At 44.3% G+C, this 19,227-nt stretch overlaps 1 protein-coding gene across 2 annotated transcripts; it reads right to left on the bottom strand.

Moving 5' to 3' along the window:
* Positions 1-2,407: 2,407 nt before the first annotated feature.
* Positions 2,408-16,854, bottom strand: LOC133079314 (ADP-ribosylation factor 2). 2 transcript variants are annotated; one of them, XM_061174628.1, is made up of 5 exons: positions 16,784-16,854; positions 14,204-14,370; positions 11,095-11,205; positions 6,163-6,287; positions 2,408-4,203 (listed from the first exon to the last, which is right to left on the bottom strand). In XM_061174628.1, exons 2-5 carry the CDS (start codon positions 14,349-14,351, stop codon positions 4,042-4,044), a joined length of 546 nt encoding a protein of 181 aa, XP_061030611.1. In that variant the 5' UTR covers positions 14,352-14,370; positions 16,784-16,854; the 3' UTR covers positions 2,408-4,041. The 2 variants fall into 2 exon arrangements, with proteins under 2 accessions (XP_061030611.1, XP_061030612.1); XM_061174629.1 differs by lacking the exon at positions 16,784-16,854 and adding an exon at positions 16,462-16,598.
* Positions 16,855-19,227: the final 2,373 nt, after the last annotated feature.

Here is a 19,227-nt window from a genome sequence, read left to right as displayed (position 1 = left end):
TGACGATTAGACATGATGTGTGCAAAGTGCCTAGAAGAGTACCCAGTATGCTCAGTAAATAGCAGAGGTTACCGCTTCACGATTACAATTGTCGGGGCCACCTTTGTAATTATTGGCAGTCAATTCCTGGGTGCTCTGGGTGCCTACTTTGTCTTTCTCTTCCAGGCATATCCCTGGCTGTAGTTTTCTGGGTCACTCTTGGTGTCCAGGCAAGAGGATGGATTCTCCCACACTTGCGAACGCCGGCGACCCACCCCAGCAAGGGCTGCGTGTCAGTGGGGTGGGGCAGCAGCACCACCTAGTGGCAGTGAGCAGCAGCAAGCTATTTACTGACCAAATTAGTAGCTGGTCGAAGGATTTGGACACACCTTGGAAGTCACCTAGTTCAGTGGTCCCTCCAAGGCTTGCGTGTTGGTCACAGCACCCTCCTAGAAGCCTTCCCATGCCGTGCATTAGAGTAAAAGAATGAAAATCAAAATAGGAGAAAAGTTCTTAGTGTGGTACTCCTCAAAGCCCACCTGGTGGTAAAAAGCAAAGTTTAAAAAGTGTCCCCACCGAATCTAGATAGAACGGAGACCAGTGGTTAGTAATGGCCTAGGGCCGGGAGGTATGAAAGAAATGGGGAGTGACTGCTACAGGCTGCAGGGTTTCATTTCAGGGTGATGAAAATGTTCTAAAATTGATTGCAGTTGTGGTTGTACAAATCTGGGAGGATACTATCGAATAAAACCAGCGAAGTGTAACGGGGGAACTTTATGGAAATGTATCTCAGTAAGGTTGCTGCCAGAAAGGGTGAAAAGAATATCAAAAATTTCAAAAGAAAAAAGGGTCTTCAGAGCATATTGTCAGATCTTCTGTGTACTGTTTGACAACCTCCAGATACCCGTGGACAAAGGACTTAGGTCACTTCAAGGTGTCATGCTTCCTTTCACTTGAAACTTACCTCCACAGGAGTATAAAGCTACCTGTCTTCAGAAACTCACATGCAAATATTCTCAGCCCTGTTAAGGCATTTTAAATACATCAAATTACATGACCCACAATATACAGAATTGACTCATGGACCTCCCCGCCATTACCCCCATATTCCTGGTATTCACACAGAGCTGTACCCCAGGTAAGCCTGGGAACTTCCTTTCCAGGCAAGGAAATTGGGAGTCAGAGGTTGAGTCCAGTTGAATCCAACTAGTGAACGAGCAGAGCTCGAATTTCAGCCTTGGCCTTTGATTCCAGATTCAGAGCTCTTGCCATTCTGATTGATAGGGCAACCATACATCCCCTTTTATGCCCCATGTCCCTGCATAATTATTAGAAGCACCTCTTCCCCTCTCAAGGTAATAAATTCCAGTCACCTAGCTCTGGGGCAGTCTTTTCCCTGGGGCTCTGCCTCCTCTGTCATCAGGCTGATGCCTCCGGACTCAAGCTGTGTTCAGGCCAACAGCACCTCAGCACTTCCCAAGCACCCACCAGCCCCCCAGGCCCCTCACCTGCCCTGAATAGGTGAATCCATAGAAATAGGAAGTAAATTAGTGGTGGCCAGGGGGGCCATGGGGAAGGGAGGAATAGGGGTTGGATGCTCATGGATCCGGGGTTTCTTTTGGGGGTGATGAACATAGTCTAAAATTAGTAGGCTGGTCGCACAACTCTGTGAATATGCTAAAAATCACACTTTAAAAAAAAAAAAAGAAAAGCAGTGAGTGTGGGACACAGCAATCTGGTTTTTTAAACAAGCATCCCAAATGGTCTTATTAGCACTTCCCATGGTTAGAAAAGGACAGAGGATTCAGCAGGATTAGGTGAATAGAGTGGGAAAGATTAAACATAGCCCCCCATCCCATCCCACTTCACTGCTCCTGTAAATAATACGGATCAGTTTGTGGCCAGCACTGCTATTCACACCTTGGACATCAAGATATCCCCAGGGAAAACACCAGGCAAGGCATACAAAGGTCTCACAACCCTATGAGGTAGGTATTATCCTCATTTAACAGTTAAGCAAACTGAGGCTCAGAGATATGGGGTCAAAGAGTAACAGGCCTGAGGCCAAGCAGCTAGTGAGGACACAGCTGGGATGTGAACGTGGCTTTCAGGGACCCAAGTCTTTGCTCAAAGCCACTACACTGAAGTGCCCCCCCCCCATAAACCCCAAATGACCAGCTCCAAATTCACAGAAAGAGAAAGACAGCAGTTGAAAGTGTCATGTAAGGTGAGAATGAGGAGCACTGCTGAAAGCGGAAGGGCCGGGACAGCACCTCCACGGGTTCTGCCTTTTGTACAAGTGCCCTGGGAGTTTTCAACAGCAAGTCTGCTAAGACCGAGAGGAAAAGGGATTTTAAAGTAGTAGCTCGAGACATCCAGAAGCACATGGCTGTCCTCTCCTCCTCCAGAGCAAGTTCTTTACCGTCCAACCAATCAACAAGTGTTTAATGGGGCACAGCACTGTACCACGTACACGGCACTAAGCATAAACACAAAAGTCTGAGACACAGTCCCTGCCAATTTGAGGCGTACAATCTAAATCTTTCTCAGGACTTAACTCCATGGTTAAAAATCAAATCTGGACTTCATTGCCAGTATTGCAAAGAACATTCTTCAAAGTCAATGTTTTAAAGAAAAAACTCCACATTTATCATGGCATGAAATTTCTTCCTAGTAAGAGCAACTTCATTGTTATCAGCAAACAAGGTTTACTTTTGTTAAAATTCATCTTACATTCTCCTCCTCTGTAATCTGAAATGAAGATTTTTTTTGAAAAAGGAATTTTAAAAGGTAGTAGTGGAACAACTTAGGTACAAATGTGGCCAACAGCTGTCTGGGCAAAAGACCTCTAGGCTTATTGAGTGAATCCAGCTCATTTCCAGGCCACTGTTACTACTATTTTGAGGACAACATAAAGCACGTTTCCACGGAAGACAGTATTGCCAACCAGAAGAGGGAGTCAGTGCCACGGAGAGTGGTCTGGACGAGACATTCTTCATAGCAAAGCTTAGCACCAACCAGCTCGGCTGCTGGGAGTCTCGTTCCCCGAATGAACCTCTTGATTCTCTCACAAACGCTCAGAACTCACAGGTGTGTGGTTCTGGGAACACAGCTAAGCTAAACTGCAAGTTGGGCTAAGACACTGTACACGGTGACGATTCTATCCCGGGAGCGAAGCTCCTGCTTCGAGCGGAGAACATTCAGCACCGAGGAGTGGGAGTGGCAGCCTCAGGAGACAGTGACATAGGGACACAAACACGGCGGCGCCTCCCCCTCCTTAACCCGGCCCTGTGAGCGGAGGCATGGCTTCAGTAAAGAGCCTCGGCCGTGCGCTGGGTTCCTACCCCAAAGGGTCTCCATGTGGCAAATACGAGGCAAGGAAGCGAAGGACTAGATGATTTCTACTGTTACGGGGTCTAGTGTTACGGGGGTTTTTTCTAATGAAAAAAGATCACTGATTTCTCCCAACGAAGTCCATTAAACCAGGATGTCTGGGCTAGAAAATAACTTAAGCTCAGATCTTAACATCTTAACAACTTAACATCTGCGGTAAGCAAGGGCCTTTTTGTCTTTGAGGATCATTTGCTTTAAAGCACTGAAAAGTGAGCTGCTAGCTCTGGCAGTGATGGGAAAGAATGACAGTTCCTTCCTTTTTACGAAAGGATGCCAAGTCTAACAGGACCCCCAGGTGTGCAGAGACCGCCCCCCCCCCCAGGCCTGGGCTAGAACCACACAAAGGAAGTCAGTCCACGGCCCGCCCTCCCCCTTCCTCCCACCACGAAGACCACTCTGGCTATCGGGCACCAGGGAGCCCTCGGGACTCCTCCGTCGACTGCAAAACTGGTCACCAAAGCTATTGAAATGGAAAGTAGCATATAAAATGTAACACTGGTTGTTTGTAACATGTAAGACTGGTTCCCTTAGAGGGCATATAAGGCACCACGTGAGAAAGCTGCTCCCACGCCCGGCCACGCACCCACACTCGGCTCCTCACACGCACACATGCACACAGAAGAGGCCAGCTGGCTTTGCCACGACGCACAGGGAACGCAGCGCTTCCCATCACTTCTGGTTTTTGAGCTGGTTGGAGAGCCAGTCCAGGCCTTCGTAAAGCCCATCTCCACTGGTGGCACAAGTAGCCTGAATGTACCAGTTTCTCTGGCGGAGGGAATGTAAGCCAAGCTTGTCTGTGATCTCTGCTGCGTTCATAGCATTGGGAAGATCCTTGAGAGAGAATATTCAAGAGTCAGTCTATAAATGTTATATCCTCACAACGGAACATTATACTCTTCCCCCAACATCTGCCCTTAACCCACAGTCTTCTCTCTAGCCTCCCAGTGGCTCAGGCTCCAAACCTTGAAATCATCCTTAATTTTTTTTTTTTTTTTTCTCTCTCTCTCTCTCTCTCCTCTCACAAACTCCACACGAGGAAATCCCACCAGCTCTACCCTCAAAATATATCCAGAACCTGACCACTTCTCACCACCTGCACAGTTATACCCTGATCCCACCGCCATCACTTCTCACTCGGGTTACTGAAATTACTTCCAAACTGGTCTCCAAGCTTCTGTTCTTGCTCCCAAAGAGTCTAAACACAACCCGGCAGTCAGTGAAAGTCAGATCAAGTCATTCTTCTATCAAAGCCCTGTGACCTCTCCGCCTCTCTCGGGGTAACAGCCCGAGTCCTCAGGATGCTCTGCAAGGCCTTTGTGACCTGAGCCCCCCGTGACCCCTCCTAACTGTCCTGCTCTGCCTACAGCCCTCACCACAAGTTACTATATTATAACATTGACTTACTTAGTGTGTTTATTATCTGCCTCTCGTAAAGAGAATGCAAACTTTACCAGGGCAGGAATCTCTATCTTGTTCTCTGATGTATTCCAAGTGCCTAGCACGTAGTGAGCTCAAACCAAATTTGAATAAATTAGCATTAAAGAACAAGGTAGATCTAGACGCAATGATTTGGAAGTACGTCAAAGATATGCTAAGTACGTCAAAGATATGCTAAGTGAAGAAGCAGGTTTCAAAACAGAATGCTGAATATGATCTCCAGAATTTACATATGAATACAATCATATAACTGCTCATATAGGCACAGAAAGTTTTATCTCTGGAAAGAAATATAAGACATTTAACAATGCTTTACCCTGAAGAGTGGGGCTAGAATGTTTCACTTGATATTGTGAACTGTCTGCATATTTATACCATGAGCATGTTCTGTTTTTATAATTAAAAAGAACAAATGTCATTTTCTTTTATGAAAGTCCGTTGTGTTCACTAGTGAACTTCAAACTGACATCGAATCTAATGGCAGGGTAATGGCTGAGTGAACGATGATCCACCCACCATTTAAAATCATGTTTACAAAGGGCTAGATGACAAGAGAAAATGCCTTCAACAAAGTGACAAAACAGGATGCAACACTGTCAAAACAGTACGATCTCGATTACATAACGAATGTACTCATGGAGGAGAAAGTGCGGGGACACACATCAAAACGTGACCCTGGTTTATCTCAGGCTGGTACATTCCACAGGATTCTGCCTTCTTTTCCACGCTTAGTTCAGCTTCCTGAGGCTGGATGGTTCTACACCCTCCTCCTACTCCTCTTTTACTGCTTTTGGTTATATTTACACAGAAGCCGAGTTTCCCCAAGGATAGGCCCCATATGATCCAATCTCATCGCCTCCTTTGCTTCCCCCGACCCCCAATCCCGTCCCAGCCGCACTGGCTGCCTTCCTGCTGGCCTTCAGGTGTCATCTTATCAGATGTCATCTTATCAGACAGGCAGTCTAGTCCTTCCCCACATCTGCCCCCTCCTCCACGACACTCCCCACAGACACATTACATGTGGTTTATTGACTGACTCTCCTCCCACTAGAACATAGACTCCACGAACACAGGGATTTTTGTCTGTCTGGTTTACGGCTATATCTATATCACCAATACCTAAAACAATGTCTAGATCTTAGTAAATGCTCAGTTGATATTTGTTGAGCGAGTGAATGAATATAAGACATACGCTAACAAAGAGGTGGAGAGAAAGGCTAGGGACAGGAGAGAGGAAGGCAGGCAGCTAATTAAATATCTCTATTTTTAAGGCAGCTAATTAGATATCTCTATTTTTAAGCGAGCAGCTGGCAGTACTTTTCAGTCCCAGGATTCAGAAAGCCAGCGACATACCTGTTTATTTACAAACACCAATAAAACTGCATCTCTGAGCTCATCTTCGGCTAACATTCTGGTTAGTTCTTCTCGGGCTTCATTGACCCGCTCTCTATCATTACTGTCGACCACAAAAATCAGACCTAGAAAGAAAGCATTAAGTGTGTTAGTAATCTGAACCTGGGAAGGCAGCTGTTTATACGTCCTTACAGCTTCTCCCTGCTTACACGTGTGGTTTCACTGAAAGCAATCAATACGGAAAGATATATAATCTTTAGAGTTGGGAAGCCTCCTGTACACCCAACTAGCCTTTTTCAGAGGCATCATAGCCCTTCACCAGATTAACAATAACAAGAATAGAGAGAGAAAAGGTTAGGCTTATTTTTAATCACTTCATTTCTACATCATACCTACATGATGAAGACCCAATAAAAATCTATGGACATCCAAGTTCATATAAGCTTCCCTGGTTGGCAATGCTCTGCGGATGTCACACAGCGATGTGCCAGAAGGGTAATGCATTCTGACCCCATGGGAAGAGGACGATGCAAGCTTTGTGTGTGGTACCTCCCAGATCTCGCCCTACGCATCTCTTCCTTTGGCTGGTTCATTTGTATACTTTTGCTATAACAGAACTGTAAGTATAGTGCTCCCCTGAGTCCTGTGAGTTGTTTTAATGAATATTGAACCTGAGGGGATATTTGGAACTGCCAAATTTGCAGACAGCTGGAAAAAAGTGAGGGTGGTCTGGGGAGCCCCGAATTTGCAGCTGGTGTCTGAAGTGAGGGAGTCTTGTGCCCTTAACCTGTGACGTATGGCCCAACCCCAGGTAGTTGGTGTCAGAAGTCTTTGCAGCATCCCACACTATACAGCAGCAGAGAAATCCCAGGAAGCAAAAGACAGGTCAGAGAAAGGGACCACCACACTGTATGTGAGCAAAGGTGGCTGAAACCTGCACAGATCTGGTCACTGCCACATTGGCTGGAGGCAGAGGCGGGGCCAATAGGATCTCAGAGGAGGTGCCCAGGAGGGATCCGGCACACACTCCAGACACAGGATGCAAAAGACTCTCTTAGCAGTAGTCCACGTGACATTAATGGTAATAACAACTGGATGGTTAGCTGACAATAAGCCTTCTGTGAGACAAAAATGGGAAGTGGCTGCCAAAAGAACTAACTTGATCCTAGGCTGTATCAACAGTAGTGACAGCAGCTCAGTTTCTAAAACACGGGCAACAAAAAGCCGATGCTACAGTGCGTCAGTCAGAACATCCTGGGAATGTTACGTGGTTGGTGCTGGACCCCACACTCTAAGACACAGGCAAACTGGAGGGACAAAGAATGACTGGGACGGCAAAGGAATTAGATACCATGTCATGTGAAAAACAATTTATATAACTGGAAATATTTTGCCTAGAGAAAAGATTCATTGAGGGGACTGACAGCTGTCTTCAAATATCTAGAAGCTGTGACATAAAGAGAGGTCAACTTGTTGTAAGTAGATGGAAGACCAGTGGGCAAAACTACAGGAGGTCAAGGTGATAAAGAGTCAAGAGAAATGCAGGGGCAATGGGCTGCCTCAGGAGGCGTGCCTGTCACTGAAGATGCTTGTGCCCAGCGTAAGCGGCAACTTCTGGGGACACTGCAGAAGGGATTCTGCTGACGGGAAGGGCAGTGGAATGAGATGACCTCTGGGTTCCTTCTGACACTGAGATCGCACCACCATGTCTAGGAGGGAAAATCTGTGCTGGCCCTCGGCCCTTTCCCTCTGTGCTTCCCAGGCCCACCCGACAGCTGCCTGACCAGCTGTCTGGAGCAGCCCACTCTGGCAGACGGGAGTGTCCACAGCTTCTGACTGTCTGGGGCTTACATGAGACTCAAAGTCATGTCTGTTACATCACATCAGACCAAAAAAATGAAGAACATTCAAACCCCCCCCCCACAAAGATCTGATAGGCTGCCAGTAAGTTCTGGACTCTTATCGTAACTAAGCAAACGAGGTTATCCTGAAATGTGAGGAGATCCTTAGTCTCCAATGCAAAACTGACAGGGTGGAAGCTGACATATTACCCCTTTGCGTTCCTAATAGAAAGAAAGGTTTATAAATATTAGGTCCCATTTTATACTGTTTTTATTGAGATCCTTAGGTGAGAAACAAAAGAACCTAGCCATCAGACTGACTACACTTCTGAACTAAGAAAACCTAGAAAAGGTAAATTTACAAATGAATAGTACGCTGTAATTTGTTTTTAGAAGTGGGGAGAAGAAAATTTAAATTAAAAAAGACAGCCTGACTGTTGGGAAGTTGGCAGGAAAAATAGGGGCGACATCCAAGATTACTAATGGCTGAAATGTTTGGACCCACCAGACAGCAAATCCATTCTTCAAAAGTCCCCATTTGCTAATTTCATGAAGAGTCTAAACCACCCACCACAAGGTCCTAGAATATAGCCAGTTAGTTCCCCACCATCACAGCAGTAGTTACTGAAACTCAATGAAATTAGGCTTGTTATATAAAACAAACAGGCATTTCTACTTGGTGACTGAGTGTGACAACTCTTAATAAGGTGGGTAAAGGGAACCCTGCCTGAGAATGAGGACAAAAAACCTCTAGCAATTTGGACTCTGTGACAGTTAATTTTATGTGTCAACTTGACTGGGCCACAGGGTGCCCAGACATTTGGTCAAACAGTATTCTGGGTGTGTCTGTGAGGGTGTTTCTGGATGAGATTAACATTTGAATCAGGACACTGAGTACAGCAGATTGCGTTCCTCAGTGTGCTCTAGTCCAATCCAATGAAGGCCCGATTAGAACAAAAGAGAGGACGAAAGAATCTTGGAGCTGGGATATGTGTCTTCTGCCTTTGGACTGGAACTTAATCATCAGCTCTCCCGGGTCCCCAGCCCGCCAACTGCAGATCCCGGGACTCCTCAGCCTCCACAACCATGTAAGCCAATTCCTTATAATAAATCACATATACACACACATATATATACACAAAAACATATGTGCATACACGTATGGATAGCCATCCATCATACTGGTTCTGTTTTTCTGGAGAACCCAGACTAATACAGGCTCCTGAGTGCCCACTACCTTCCAACCACAGAACTAAGCATTTTATAAAATTAATCTCATTCAAGCCAAATGATCCGGCACAGTAGGTATTCACCTCCATTTTATAGATGAGGAAACCGAGACAGGAAAGATTACCTAACTTTCCCAAGGTTTCATGGCAGAGCTGTGGTTCAAACCCACATTTTCTACCTTTATCACTGATGAGGAATTACAATAGTTTGACCAATATGGCAAGTGCCAATCCAGGTTAAATGGACACTCTGAGTATCAAAAAGCGTATTGTCTGCAACGGATTGAAACACAAAGACATAAAAATCTAAGAGTCATCACGGAAGGTTGCTAGGGTATCGAGTTGTTTCTCTAAAAATCAATAAAGGGAAAGAATTAAATATTTTTCCTGCCTTTCTTATATAAACTATATTTCAGAGAAACCAAATATTTGATGAAGGGATTCTTTGTTTAGAAGGATTTCAGCTTAATAGACTCAGATGGAATGACAGAAAAAAATGGAGGGATAAACTGTTGGAGAGTAGCAGACGACTAAAGAGACATAACAATGAAAGGCAACGTGTAAACTTTGATCCCTTCGCAAACAAATCAAATGTGAAAAGGACGTATTTGATACAACTGGAAAAATCTGAATAAGGACTGGGTACCAGATATTAAAGAAAGAATGTTAATTTTGGAAGTGTGATAATGCATGAAGATTATGTTTTAAAAAAGTCTTTATCAGTTTGAAATAAACACTGAAGGATGTATGAGTAAAAGGCATCATGTCTGGCATTTGCTGTAACACACTCTGGGCAAAATGCTGATAACTGTTGAAGCTGGGTGATGAGTACGTGGGGATTTGTTATGTATCCTCTTCCTTTTTTGCTTTAAATTTTCCACTAACAAAACTGAAAAAAGAAAAGATAAATGCACTATTTTGAGGAAAGACATTCTAAATCTATAGGCTAAGGAAATAACTACAAATAGAGTTAAGCGTTAAAGGTAAGAGCTAAAATAATGATACAAAATATAAAGGGACAGTGGACTCGGGTATTTGGTCTGAAAAGATCAACAAATATGGGTCTTTACTATGAAACACATGCAATGAAAACACCATAGGTAGTAGAATCTTCAAAATTAAAAGAGTCCAAATAAATTCTAAAATGAGTATGTAGATGCCAGGTGGTTATGATTCTACATGAGAAGCAGGGTGTAAAAACTATATGAACAGCTTACGGATATCCTGACAGGTGATACTCCGTAAGGTATCATTTATCCAAAATATAATCAATGAAAAAAACTCAAATAGATTGATGGGGGACTGGGACACGTTAAAACCCCGAATTTTAAGAAACCAGTGATAAGGAAATAAGGTAATGATCTGGGATATTCATGCTTATTCAAGCACTTGTAGAACAACAGCACAGTAGGGAGGCACTGTGGCCACACAGGATGCTGGGATTTGGGATTCCAGCCATCCCTGTTCATTTCTTTCTCTCCACGGGCATGATTTTCAAATATTCTCCACAGGTTTAAAAGAGTGTACTGAATTCAAGTTCTTCAAAAATTGGTACTTCATCTAAGGCACATACAACTTTCAATTAACCAAAAGATGAAATTCATTAGAACAACCATTTTCTAACTGTTCTGGATTAAGAGGAGATTCCTATATAAGGCATTAAAGCCCAAGTACTTTTTCAAGAAAGGCAGGGACCACTTCTCAAAAAGAAACCTCCCCAGTAAGTGTAAGTGGGTCAGCAGAAAAGAAGGAATGACTGACAGCCCAAATAAAGCAGCGCACCACAAGGTTTTGCTTCAAGCATCGACCTTTAGGTGCGTTTAACAGAAATGGTTGCAAGGCTAGAACTGGATAATCTTTACCTTGTGTGTTCTGGAAATAATGTCGCCACAAAGGTCTGATTTTGTCCTGGCCACCAACATCCCAGACTGTGAAGCTGATGTTTTTATATTCTACCGTCTCCACGTTGAAACCTAAATTGGGAAGATGGAGAAAGTGTTTAATGAAGACTTTTGCTGGTTCAACAATTCAAAATAATTTCAGCTAACATTTGGACAGTACTTTTCATTTACAAAGCAGCTTGCCGGTCAAAGATCCATAGCTTACAAAACAGAATGTGTTAGTCAGCTTTCTCCCCCATGCATTGTGACAGGTGTCTCCAACCTTCTCCACTCCCTCCGGTCTCCCTCCTCACACCTCCCCTCCCTCTCCCAGCAGCTCTTCCTGCATACTTCAGAGCAAACAGAAACCATCAATGGGACTGCTTCCACTTCCCACCACCACACACTGTAGAAACTCATCTACATCTTCACCCACCCTTTTCTCCCTCCCTCTTGGAGCAATGGAAGGGGGCAACTAGCTAATGCCAATCCCATCCCCCCATGTGCTGGATCCAATTCACCCACGCTGTCTGGAACCTTCAAAATCTCCAACCTGTTTAAGTCTTTTGCATCTTTCAAAAAAGATGACTCCACACCTTCACGCGCTACCACCCTCTATTTTCCCTTTTAAAGTCAAACTTCTCTAAGACGTTTAGCTACCTTCACTGTGCCAACTCTGTCACCTCTCACCCAATACACCTTAGTTCTACTTTACCATGTTTCGCTGGTTTCGCCAAGGTCAGCAAAGCCACCATGTCAATAAATCTGACAAATGCTTTCCAGTTCTTATGTGATTTGATTTTATATCTGACACTACTGCTCACTCCCTCCTTGAAACTCCTCCCTGGCTTCCCATTTTCCTTCTGTCTCTATGGCTGTACCTTCTCAGTCTCTTTAGTGAGCCCAGCCACGTCTGATTGATCTTTAAATGATGCTGAGTTCAAAATCATTTACATAGAACTGTTGCACATAACCTAACCATCCATCACTGGAAATTTGTTAAACATATAGCCACATAATGGAATACTATCTAGTTACTAAAATTTGATGTTGATCTGTACTGATTATTATTTAAGCCCCAAACATAGTGGCTTAGAACAATGATTTTCCCCCCTACCCAATTCTGTGGGTTGCCTGGGCTTCCTCTTGTAGATGCATTCAACTATTGAGTCCTTTGGGGGCTAGGCTGGACTTCCCTCTCTCCAGGTGGTCTTTTTATTCCCAAGGAGCACTGAGCATCCTCACGTGGTGGTGGTAGTGTTCCAAAAGAACAAACCCCAAGACACAGCACTTATCAAATCTTCGTGTGAATCACATTTGCTGATGTGCCCTTGGCCAAAGCAAGTCACATGGCCAAGCTCAGCACCACTGTGGAAGGGGACTGCACAGGGGTATGGCTACTGAGGGGCATGATTCATTGGGGCCATTAGTTTAACAATCTACCACAAAATCAGTATTCAGTTCATTCACCAAATATCTCCTGGACATCTATTATGTGCCACGCATTTTGCTAGGCGCATGGGGACAGTGGTGAACAAGGCAGACATGATTCTTGCTCTTATTCACACTTTTGGAAGAGAGACAGTGAGCAAGCAATGACAAATGTGCTCAGAGTTACTGAGAAGTTCAGGTTGCTATGGAAACTTACAACAGGGGAAAACCCGTCCAAGGGATCAGGAAAGGCGACCCTGAGAAATGATGCTTAAACTGAGACGGAAAGAATGAGCTGGCATTAGCTACATAAAGGGGGGCGGGGGGTAAAAAAGAAGGCAGGAAACACATTGTTTAATGCAGAGTAAGTTGGAAGACAGCATGCATATGACTTCACAAAGATATTCACCCAAGTCACAGTGTTTTTTAACACTTGTTTAGATTGTTTTTGTATGTATGACATTATGGAAGCATGAATTATTTTTATAATTGGAGAAAACCAAGTAATTATGCTATTTTCATTGTGGACTAATAACATTTTTTAAATAATTAAAATTTTAAATTTAAATTTAGGACTAATAAATTTTAAAATTATGGGTATGAACACTTTCTCCATCTGGTTTCCTCTTCCTTTAAGTGCTGCAATCTCTGAAGCTACTGCCCAAGTTGGAAGTTGATCGGTTGGTTCCTGTGCCTAATCCAACATTCGGAACACTACTGACATTCACATGCCATCCTGGGGAGGCTATTCTCGCTCAGGAGTTTGGATCTGGAGGCAGCTGATGAGGCACAGACTAAGTTCTGTCAAAACTGCCTTTGAGGGGCTTCCCTGGTGGCACAGTGGTTAAGAGTCCACCTGCCAATTCAGAGGACACGGGTTTGAGCCCTGGTCCGGGAAGATCCCACATGCTGCAGAGCAAGTAAGCCCGTGCGCCACAACTACTGAGCCTGCGCTCTAGAGCCCGCAAGCCACAATTACTGAAGCCTGAGCTCCTAGTGCCTGTGCTCTGCAACAAAAGAAGCCACCGCAATGATAAGGCTGTGCACCACAATGAAGAGTAGCCCCCGCTCACTGTAACTAGAGAAAGCCCGCGCACAGCAACGAAGACCCAATGCAGCCAAAAATAAATAAATAAAATAAATAAATTTGTAAAAAACAAAAAACAAAAAAAAAACCCTGCCTTTGCAAAAGTCTTAAATAGCTGACAAAACACAGTGCTGGTTCGCAGGAATAACTACACCGCCAGATAGTCCTCCAGCATTTGAACAAATCAGATTCTTCACTTGACCACCAGCTCAAAAAAAATCATACTACATCTTTAAACACTAGGAACATACTTGGTATGGAGAGATGCTTCCACTTAGAAAGGCCAGCTGGAAGAAAGACGGATTTTAATAATCATTATCTTTTTCTTTTTTGCCAAGCAGCTAGGGTTAAACTTGTTCCACCTAAATGTGTTCGTATGACTCCCCTGTAAACGTAGCAATGTGCCAGAGATGCCAGGGAGCAATTAGGAAATTGTATATTACCTTGTTTTGGCCTCAAAACCGCTCTCGGGGTGGACAAGATTTTCCAAAAAAAAATTCAATAATGCAAGAAGTATGTAAAAGTATAACATACTAAAGTGTAAACTGGTCCCGTCATAGGTCGTTAACATACCTATCGTAGGGATGGTAGTCACAATCTCTCCCAGCTTCAATTTATACAAGATGGTGGTTTTTCCAGCGGCATCCAAACCCACCATAAGAATCCGCATCTCTTTTTTCCCAAATAGACTTTTAAACAGTTTTTCAAAAACGTTCCCCATTGTAACTGAATTCTCTGACCTGAAGGAAAAGAAAGGCAAGTCAAGTAATTGTTCTTTGCAGAGATATAGAAACATAAATATAAGATATATACATGAAATACAAGTCTCCATTAGAGGTGGCTCCTAGTAAATACTGAACAATTTTAAGTATAGTTTGGCCAGTAAGGAGTAGAGTATCTTGTTTTCAAAGGAAAACTCAACTAAGCCTTTTGATGCCTTGCCAAAAAATTCTCTTTTCCACTGCAGCATCCAAGTGGGATATGTGAAGCACAGTCTCAATGGTGGCAGGCTTTAGTCATCTTAAGTATGAAAGCAATGTCACAACAGACACAACTAACACTTCTGAAATGAGAACTCAGGAAGCGGAGAACCAGTTTATTTTACACGATGTGAAGCAAAGTCTTTAAGGCAGGTTAAACATCAGCACCTTTTAGAAATTCAGTAGTTGCCTTTGGCTAGCAGACAGTATCAAGACCCAGAAAAGAACCTTAAAAACTTCAGAGGTGAGGAAATACAGCACTGGGAAACTGCACTGCTAACAGAGAAATTAACTAGGCAAAGAGTAGAGGAGACACCATAGCATCCAGTGTCGACCATCACCTTACTCTTAATTATTTTTAGCTTTTTTGGAAACAATTCACACACATATAAACATAAATGATAACGTAGAGTTCAGTGAAATGCCATGAACCAAATCAAAAAAAGTTGATTACCAGCGACCCAGATCTCCCTGTGCCCCTTCCCAATCATTACTCCTCAAAAGGTAATCACTATGTTGACGTCTAACTGCATAAATATTCAATATTTTTCAGTGGAGTGCATGATAGATTCTATAAAGGAAGGCAATAGTAAAGACAGATTAGGGACTTCCCTGGTGGCGCACTGGTTAAGAATGAACTTGCCAATGCAGGGGAAATGGGTTCGAGCCCTGGTGTGGGAAGATCCCACATGCCTACGAGCAACTAAGCCCATGTGCCACAACTACTGAGCTTGCGCTCTAGAGCCCACGAGCCACAACCACTGAGCCCACGTGCCACAACTACTGAAGCCCGCACACCTAGAGCCCGTGCTCTACAACAAGAGAAACCACCACAATGAGAAGCCCGGGCACCACAACGAAGAGTAGCCCCCGCTCGCTGCAACTAGCGAAAAGCCTGCACACAGCAATGAAGACCCAACACAGCCAAAAATAAATAAAAAATTAAAAAGACAGATTAGCTCTGCAGAAATTTATTCTACGTCTTTAATTTTAACAGATCAGCCTATTTGAAGTGTGAGCTTGACATTCTAATTAAAGACTTAAAAGTAGTACTGTCTACAACCCTAACCTTGCTCCTGGAAGTCTACAAAGATTCTTCAAAGAGAAATAAAAAATCCTTGTTTCCCTTTAAACTGCTAACCATAGGAAAACTTTATTCCTGGGCAGAGCAGGGTTAAGACAGAACAAGGACAGCCCATCTCCCATTCATCGGGACCCTAGGGACCTCAGAGGGGAGGTCACCAAGTTCCAGAGGCCCACCTCTGAAATTCAACTGTGTCGTACAGTAGCTTAACTTCATGGATGATGTCCAAGCACACACCATTTTATTCTACGACCTGAGAAAAGGAGCAGAGCATTTATCCTGTACATAAATTAGGTACAGGGGAACTGCTACAACCAAAAAATAATGATGAATGCTTTAATCATTCATAGAAGGGCCATATAGAAAGTATATAGAAGTCCAATGCACTATGGCACTCAAAATCTTGTTGGGCGACAAAACTAAAGATTCCTTATCTTCGTTTCCGAAAAAAAGATACATCTCACAGATGAGAAAAAAAAGTGAGAAACATTCTGGGGGAGGGAAGGTACTTCCCACTTATATGTCCTATGAAGCAAATACTCGATTCCTCCTCCCAACTACAGTACACCTCCAAGGTTCTCCCTCCTGCTTCTCTTTTCCTCTTTTTCCTACTCATCTGCCAGAGGCGCCCAGAGCCCGCTGCGCTGCTAGAGACCCTCTGGAAGACGCCGGCGACCCTGGCGCCTCTTTGGCACGCTCACCCTCCCCTATCACAAGCACCAACTGTCCATCAGGGAGAACTGCGTAGAGATCTCCAGGACACGAACCAGAGCGGGTGGCCAAGTGGGCGTGCGCAGCGGGCAAGCACGCGCGCTGGGTCCCCGGGGAAGGCGTCCGAGTGTCCTTTCTGCCCAGCCGCCAGGCCGCTTCCTCTCGACCTCCGGGCCCCCGGGAGAGCGGAGGGTCCAGCGACGGACGAGCCAAGCCTCTCTCGATCCCCGCAGCCCCTGGCCTACACGAGGGCGGAGAAGGGACAAGACCCCTTTCTGCTAAGCCACCCGCTGCTCTCTAGCTTCCCGACCTCTGAAGGTGCGGAAATCCAGCCAGGCATTGAGTGCCGCAACCCTCTCTCCCCAATCCGCGACTCACCGGTCCCCAAACTGACCACGGGTACCAATACCGCTGCCTTTAGGATTTCTGATCCTCTCTGCGAAATGGCGACAGGCTTGGGGCGGGAACAGTAACCAACCAATCACCCGTCGCCTCTTGGAGCTTTTGTACCAGTGAGCACGAGGTTCCGTGAGTGACAACAAATCTGGCCAATGCAAAGGACAATAGGAGCCGGGGAGGGAGGAGACCCGCCCCTCGCGACCTAGGCGACGGCACGAAGCTCTGGAAATGCCGGCTTCATCTTCCAATGACAGCTCACCGGGTCCTGGTGAGACTCGCCCATGTGCCCCGCCCCTAGGCTGTGCGCGACCAATCAAAAAAGTAAAAAGATTTCCGGTTTGCTCTGCCAATCAACTCGGAAAAATTCAAAGGATTGAACTAACCCCATTCGGACCAACTGGGTAGGGGCATGTGGGCGGGGCCAAGCTCATAGTGATATTTAAGGAAATTTGCTGAGGTTGAGCTAAAAGTAGAAACTAGTTTGGGGCGTTGTTTTGTGTGGGAAACCTCCAGACACTGACACCGAAATTAGGCATAAGGAAGGTTTGCTGTTCAGTCTGAAGCTAGACAGCCGCCCTGCTTTTGAACAGATTTTCAACAGTTGGGGAAAATACTAGCCACCTGCACCTGCGTTCAGGCGCACAGAACCACAGTCCTCACTTTCTGAGAAATACTCTCAATAACTCAGCCCCCTAATGTCAACTTGGTTCACTAAAAAGTTTACAAACGCCCGTAAATGGTACATAACTGTTCCTAATGGCACATAAACAGAGAAACTAACATCTATTGAACGTGGTATGTGCCAGGAAATATGTTAAGGACTTAACCTGCATGACCATAAAGCCCCGTTAGTTGGAATCTACTATTATTCCCATTTTACAAAGGGGAAAATTAAGTAGCCGGGCAGAGTTTTAAGCCTAGGTCTGTCTGACACCTTAATCTTTTTAATCAAATGCTTTCCTGATCACAATGACTGTATATATGAGGGTAAATGTAAGTACATATGAGAGGTTTTTCTACATGACTCCTTTAAAATTATAATATTTTTTCCTAACTATAAAAAAAGTCATTTTTTAAAGTATAATGGAAAAAAAAAGACACTTCCCACCAGAGAGAGAGAGAGGAAAAAGAAGAGGAGGAGAAAAAAAATCACCCATCATCCTATCATCCAGAGGCAATCACTACTACCATTTTGGTTTATTCCTTTCCAGTCATTTTTCCATGAAATTTTTACATAGTTCAGATTATGAATATGTACAATTTTGTCTTTTTCACTTAATATTTTAATTTGAGCATTTTCCAGATTGTTTAACATTTTTCTTACAAACCTTTTTTATAGCTGTGTGATATCCCATCATATGGATATATCGATTTATTTAATCATTTTCATGTAGTTGTCGACGAAAAAAATTAATCAGTTGATCTAAGAAAGACATGGACAATTTTATTCAAGCCAAATTGAGGATCATAACCCAGGAACAGCCCCTCAGAAAGCTCCAAGAACTGTTCTGCCCGTTAAAGGTCAAAGCACAGTTATATAAATTTTTTGAGACAGAGGGGGCTGTACATTAAATGACGTATTATTTTTTATAGGTTTTTAAAATAAAGTTATTTATTTAATTTATTTATTTTTGGCTGCGTTAGGTCTTTGTTGCTGCGTGCAGCCTTTCTCTAGTTGCAGGGATTGGGGGCTACTCTTCGTTGCGGTGCCCGGGCTTCTCATTGCGGTGGCTTCTCTTGCTGCTGAACGCGGACTCTAGGCACGCGGGCTTCAGTAGTTGCTGCACGAGGGCTCAATAGTTGTGGCTTGCGGCCTCTAGAGCGCAAGCTCAGTAGCTGTGGCGCCAGGGCTTAGTTGCTCCGAGGCATGTGGGATCTTCCCAGACCAGGGATCGAACCCGTGTCCCCTGCATTGGCAGGTGGATTCTTAACCACTGTGCCACCAGGGAAGTCCCTAAATGACATATTATTGACAGTTTACACAATCCAGATCTACATGGACAAAGCGAGTAGTGGGTCATGGGTCACGGTGGCCCCTTATGAAATTAAGCAGAGAGGGGAGTTGTCCTGGTGATGCTAGGAGAATGTTGCTATTTATGGTTGAGTAGGTATTTCTGCTGATAAGGAGGTTTGGTGAATGTGTAACACAGATACACAATCCCTAGTAGAGGGGAGAGAGGAGGCCCAAGGGCAGAGAAAGAGAAAATCTTTTTGGCCGCGCCACACAGGTTGTGGGATCGCAGTTCCCCAACCAGGGATCAAACCTGGGCCCTTGGCAGTGAAAGCTCGGAGTCCTAACCGCTGGACCGCCAGGGAATTCCTGAGAAAATACTTTAAGTTTAAATTTTCCTTGACTTGCCTTAGAGTACGAATTTGTATTTCATCATAGTTCAATATTTAGATTTAAAAAATTTTTTTCTCTT

This window comes from Eubalaena glacialis, chromosome 19 (genome assembly GCF_028564815.1).
Source record: "Eubalaena glacialis isolate mEubGla1 chromosome 19, mEubGla1.1.hap2.+ XY, whole genome shotgun sequence".
In the NCBI taxonomy this organism is placed as follows: domain Eukaryota; kingdom Metazoa; phylum Chordata; class Mammalia; order Artiodactyla; family Balaenidae; genus Eubalaena; species Eubalaena glacialis.
This window is presented reverse-complemented; position numbering and strand designations above follow the sequence as displayed.

Bases quoted from the DNA above. Each gene is read 5' to 3' on its own strand.
- LOC133079314 (XM_061174628.1), bottom strand. From the start codon at position 14,351: ATGGGGAACGTTTTTGAAAAACTGTTTAAAAGTCTATTTGGGAAAAAA. The intron at 11,206-14,203 runs GTATGTTAACGA...TTCCCAATTTAG, and splicing joins GACTACCATCCCTACGATAG to GTTTCAACGTGGAGACGGTA. The intron at 6,288-11,094 runs GTAAAGATTATC...CTTTCTTTCTAG, and splicing joins TTATTTCCAGAACACACAAG to GTCTGATTTTTGTGGTCGAC.